This window comes from Rhipicephalus sanguineus, chromosome 4 (assembly GCF_013339695.2).
Source record: "Rhipicephalus sanguineus isolate Rsan-2018 chromosome 4, BIME_Rsan_1.4, whole genome shotgun sequence".
Lineage (NCBI taxonomy): Eukaryota > Metazoa > Arthropoda > Arachnida > Ixodida > Ixodidae > Rhipicephalus > Rhipicephalus sanguineus.
In genome coordinates this window covers 189,463,534-189,469,219 of record NC_051179.1, presented here as the reverse complement: position 1 = coordinate 189,469,219, position 5,686 = coordinate 189,463,534, and the positions used below count along the sequence as shown (strand labels likewise).

At 53.8% G+C, this 5,686-nt stretch overlaps 1 protein-coding gene across 1 annotated transcript in view; it reads left to right on the top strand.

The window, feature by feature from the left end:
- Positions 1-4,813, top strand: part of LOC119391936 (uncharacterized) — a 23,608-nt gene extending 18,795 nt beyond the window's left edge. The window contains exon 3 of the mRNA XM_037659582.1: positions 4,136-4,813. Within this exon, the coding sequence (XP_037515510.1) occupies positions 4,136-4,813 (678 nt within the window). The remainder of the gene's footprint in view (positions 1-4,135) is intronic.
- The last annotated feature ends 873 nt before the right edge of the window (positions 4,814-5,686 follow it).

The following is a 5,686-nucleotide window of genomic DNA, read 5'->3' as shown; positions in this document are numbered from 1 at the left end:
AAAAAGTGCAGCAATGTTCACACGATGCAGCAATTGTTGCAGTTGTGTATGTTGAGGAAACGCTCCAAAGTAGGACACTAGCCGCGCTGAGGAACCTCAAAGGTAATGTTGACTCAAGGTTAAGGCAACGATTTGTGCTACTAGGGCAGCGTCAAGGCACCGAAGGTGTTCGTCGAAGTTTGAGGAAAACACAACGCCGTCGTCCAAGTACATGAGGCACGTCTGCCACTTCAAGCCGGCCAGTACTGTATCCATAACCCGTTAAAAAGTCGCAGGTGCCGAGAAAAGACAAAAGGGCATGACCCTGAACTCAAACAGGCCGTCTGGCGTTATAAAGATAGTCTTTTCTCGGTATCTCTCGTCGACTTCTGTTTGCGGGTAACCGGTCTTGAGGTCCATCAACGAAATGTACTTTGCGTTGTGTAATCGATCCAGGGCGTCGTCTATATGGGGAAGGGGATACACGTCTTTCTTCATGACTTTGTTCAGGCGACGATAATCGACGCAAAAACGCAGTCCCATCCTTCTTCTTCACAAGCACCACGGGGAATGCCCACGGACTCTTCAACGGCTGGATGATGTCGTCGCGTAGCATTTCGTCGACGTGTTTTTTAACGGCCTCGCGTTCTCGCGTCGTAATTCCGTACGGGCTCTGAAGGATTGGCCGAGCACCTTGTTCTGCTGCGATGCGATGTTTCGCGACTGGGGTCTGTCGAATTCTTGACGACGACAAGAAGCAGTCCTTGAACTGCAGGAGTAGGGCTTTAAACTGTTCTTGCTTGTGTGTCGGGAGGATCGGGTTCACGTCGAAATCTGTTTGGGGACCTCGATCCTGCGAAGCAGGTTCGGTAGCATCGAAGAGGGCGAAAGCACGGCTGGCGTCCACGAATTCGTCAATGCAGGCGACCGTCGTACCAATGTTGAGGTGCATACATTCGTGGCTGAAGTTTGTCAGCACTGCCTTTGCTTTGCCACCGCGCAGCTCAGCCATACCTCTTGCGATTCAAGGCGCTCTTCCCTGGTGCGTGTACGGCGGTAGTGCTTTTTCTGTGGACAGGGTTACCGACTTAGATCTCAGATCGATGACTGCACCATAAAATCATAAGAAGTCCATACGAAGCATGACATCTCTCGAGCAGCGCTGCAGGACTACAAAGTTTGCGGGATAAATCCGATTGTTAATGGTGAGTCTCGCTCTGCAGATTCCCTCCGGCGTCACTAGATGACCTCCAGCTCTCCGGATGTGGGTTCTTCCCAGGCTGTCCTAACTTTCATCAGCTTCTTGGCGAACGGTCCACTGATGACAGAATAGCCGGCCCCGGCGTCGACGAGAGCGGTGACGCTGGGGCCGTCGATACGAATGTCGAGGTCGCTAGTTCGTCGTCTCGCGTTACAGTTAGGTCGTGGCTTTGGGGCACGGCTACGCCGGTTTGTTCCGCTGCTTCCCCGTTGCGTCGTCAGGACTACTTCGGTCCGCGAGGTTTCGTCGTCAGGCCTCTCTCTGGTTCGCGTGGTGTCTTGAAGGTTTCGTTGTGGCGTCGTCGTCGCGGCGGAGGATTTTCGGTATGTCTATGGCTGGCGTCCACGAATTCGTCAATGCAGGCGACTGTCGTACCAATGTTGAGGTGCCTACATTCGTGGCTGAAGTTGGTCAGCACTACCTTTGCTTTGCCACCGCGCAGCTCGGCTATACCTCTGTCGATTCAAGGCGCTCTTTTCTGGCGGCGATTCAAGGCGCTCTTCCCCCAACAAAACGTATTGCTAAGCCAGATCTTTGGTATTTTGTCGTACAGCAACCGGACTTCCATTGGTTGCTGCCCTTAGTTTTCCGGATACAGGCTAGGTGACCGGCCCCGAGTTGGGCCAATGTACGGTCGGCGTTGGGGAGAGACGTAGCGGCCTGGCGACAGCGAACGGGAAGGTTGTAGGGGTGTCCACTGCGCTCCTGCGAGGTAGTCGGCAATGTCGCGTAATCGTTCACCCCCCTGTGGACGCGGCGCTTCAGGGGCGAACCCACGCAATCCCATCTGTCGGTACTGGCACCTTGCTGCCCTTAGTTTTCCGGATACGGGCTAGGTGACCGGCCGCGAGTTGGGCCAATGTACGGTCGGCGTTGGGGAGAGACGTAGCTGCCTGGCGACGGCGAACGGGAAGGTTGTAGGGGTGTCCACTGCGCTCCTGCGAGGTAGTCGGCAATCTCACGTAATCGTTCACCCCCCTGTGGACGCGGCGCGTCAGTGGCGAACCCACGCAATCCCATCTGTCGGTACTGGCACCGTCGGTAGGTGTGGCCAGCTTCTCCGCAATGGTAGCAGAGTGGGCGGTGGTCGGTGTGCGCCAAACGTCGGTATTCCTCGGCGTGTATCGCTGGCCTGCTGGCGGGCGGTAGGACGTTGGGGGTGGCGGCGGTGGTATCCGGCGGCGGGATTCCGGTGGTGCAGCGTCTTGATGTCGGCGATGAGGGGGCGCGTTACGGTGGGCTGCGGCTGCGTAGCTCATATCTTGTGGCTCACGCTGCGCTGGTTCAGTTGCTCCCAGAAATTGCTGGATTTCCTGGCGTACTATATGGACGATCGGGTCCACTTGAGGCTGGGAGGAGGGCAATAACTTACGCAGGTCCTCCCGCACGATGGCTCTGATGGTGTCATAACGGTCATCAGATTGTGGCGCCTGAACCTCGCCGTAGGTCGTCTTAGGAATGTGGCTGTTCTATTGCGTCGTACACATTTCCAGCGTCTTCTCGATCGCTGTTGCTTTCGTCAGGAATTCCTGGACGGTCTTGCGTGGGTTACGCATCAGCCCAGCGAAGAGTTCCTGCCTGACTCCTCGCAGTCGGTTCATTTCTTCCGTGAAGATGGCCACGTTTTCTTTCGGGTGTTGCGCCTGTGTCTCCAACAAGGCCGCGGCCCTTTTCTTTCGGACGACGCTCATGAACGCCACCAAAAAATTGGAGCGAAAGAGGTCTGAGGTACGGAGTGCGGACTCCCGATTCTTGTACCAGGTCCTTGCTGCGTCTTCCAGGTGAAAGTACACGTGGCGCAGGTTGTCGTCGGAGTTCTAGTTGTCAAATGTCGAGACCCTTTCAAACGTCTCCAGATAGGTCTCGGGGTCTTCACATGGTGAACCACGGAATATGGGTGGCTCCCCGGGCGGCTGTATCACTATCGCTGCAGGGGATACTGCGGTAGTCATTGTGCTTGTTTTCTTCGTCGCCGTGGCTCTAGGCTTGTCCGGTATGGGTCCGTATTGGGTGGGAGGGAGGTAGTCCCTTCAGTCTGCGGCTGGCTCGACTGTCGCTGATGGTGTAGGTGTCTTCATTGCGAAGTGGGCTGGGTTCACAGCTTGGCGGGGGTGTCCGGTACATGAATGAGCAGCACCTCCACCAGATGTCACGTGGTCGTCACGTCGACGAAGGCAGCAGTCGGCGTGTTCAAGATGAAACTGTTTATTTGGCCGAGCTTGTGGCCGGGAAATGAAAGTCAAACTATAGCAATACACGCTGTACACTGAAGCGGCGAACAGGGCGTTGGCCGTCGATAAACTACTGATGGCTGGGACGCGCCGTCTTTTATACTGTTGCAACTTCCGAAGAAGAAGTTGTCATATTCACGCGCGGCTCCATGCCTCGAGACAGATTCTGCTTTGTCCGTTTGACCAGCAGGTCAAGCATGAGTTTTCTACCACATTAAAACCTTTTAAATTCTTTACCGAAGGCGTTTGTCTCTTCAAAGTGGTGCCGAAACCCGCCGGGAGCCATCGAACGATGGCATCTACAGCAACCGAGGGCAGACAAGCGTCTGATTACCATCTCGACCGACCAATCGTCCAGGCTGCCACGACTCAACCGACTGCCGTCATGGACTCGCCTAAAGGCAAGCACAAAGCTCATCGCAACCTTTTAAAGAAGCTAGTAAATGAAATCGAGGCGGCTGTTTCAAATGACGGAGCAAGCTTGCATGATCTTCAGGTACTCGCGGACCGGTTGGACGGTATCACCGGCGAGCTGAAATCTATTGATCGGGATATAGCTCCGTATTTAACAGGCACCGACAGTGAGCAAGAATTTCTTCATGCTGCCGAGTACATAGACAAGGGTGCTACTTACTCGTCCAAACTGATGTAACGGATTCTGCAGTTGCAGCCATCGGAAGAACCTGCACCGCCACACCTAAACTCTACCGCGACGGATACACCGACTTCTAGTCACAGCATAAGGCTTCCTCGCCTGGAACTTTTGAAGTTTAAGGGAACGCCTCGCAACTGGCCTCCATTTTGGGAACAGTTTCAAACCGTAGTCCACGAGAACCCGGCTTTGACGGATGTAGACAAGTTTGCCTATTTGCAATCATCGCTGACAGGCCCCGCTGCTGCTGCGATCGCCGGACGGTCCGCAAGTTCGAGGCGTCATCAAGATGCACGGGCCATCCTCATTGCTCGATTCGCTAAGGAAGACATCATCGTCAAAGACCACGCCGAGCACCTCGTCGACTCGCAACCCAATCGTTCAACAGCAGATGTACGCGGATTGCATCGCTTGTATGACAACATCGAGGCTAATATTCGTGGTCTCCGGGCATTGAAGATTACAGAGGAGTCGTTCTCAACCGTTCTACAACCGATCATCCTGCGAAGTCTACCACGAGAGCTGGTCCTCGAGTACTACCGGCGTGGCGAACAAATCAACGAACACCCGTCGTCTAGCGGAAACGACGCAGTAGGTGAGCAGACGTCTTCCGCATCGCAGAGCAGCCTACGATCTCTGCTTGACTTCATCAACAGAGAAGTGGAAGCACGAGAACGCGGGGAGTCCTGAAGCGTTCAAACGGACCCGAACATGCGAGCTAAACAAACTGAAGCAAGCAGATCATACGAGAAGCCGTTCAAATAGAGCATGTTGAAACAAATAGCACACATTTCAGAGTACCCCCTCAAGAACTGTCTGTTTCTTCTGTAACAGCGACGAACATGCTACCGAACATTGCAAATCCGTGCTTACCAACACAGACAAGAAGACCAAGCTTCAGAAAAATGGGCGCTGCTTCAGATGTACAATGAAATCTCATCTGGCGAAGGATTGCCACAGAAAGGTCAGCTGCCTTAAATGCCATCGACGACACGCGACGACCATGCGCGAGCCAAGCGTCGTGGGTTCCAATTCTGAGAGTGCAGCCACATCAACGACTGATACCTTCAAACAGCGATCGTACATCTGTGTTCCGGTCGGACAAGTGCTGTCGCACGCATTCTCTTTGACGGTGGAAGTCAGAGAACGTTCGTGACAAGCCGACTTGCGAAACGACTCAAGTGCAAAACGACAGGCCACGAAAATTTGTGAGTGGGATCCTTAGGCGGCCATAACAATAAGCGAAGCTTTCGAAAGGTTACGCTGTACCTCCAGGGCGCAAATGAAGTCTCAAGATACAGCATACATGCACTTGTCATTGAGAAGATTTGCAATCAACCGGTTCCAGTACTTCAAGGTAGCCAACTGAAAGAAATGTCAAACTAAGGCATTATAATTGTTGGTTTCGACTTGCCAGCCAATCGCGTTAACGAGACGTCAGTAGAGCTTCTAATGGGAGCCGACCACTACTGGGAACTTGTGACAGGCCAAACACAGTCCTTAACCCAAGGTTTAAGGGCAGTGCAAGCAGTTTTTGGCGGGACAGTTCACGGACCAGCGACA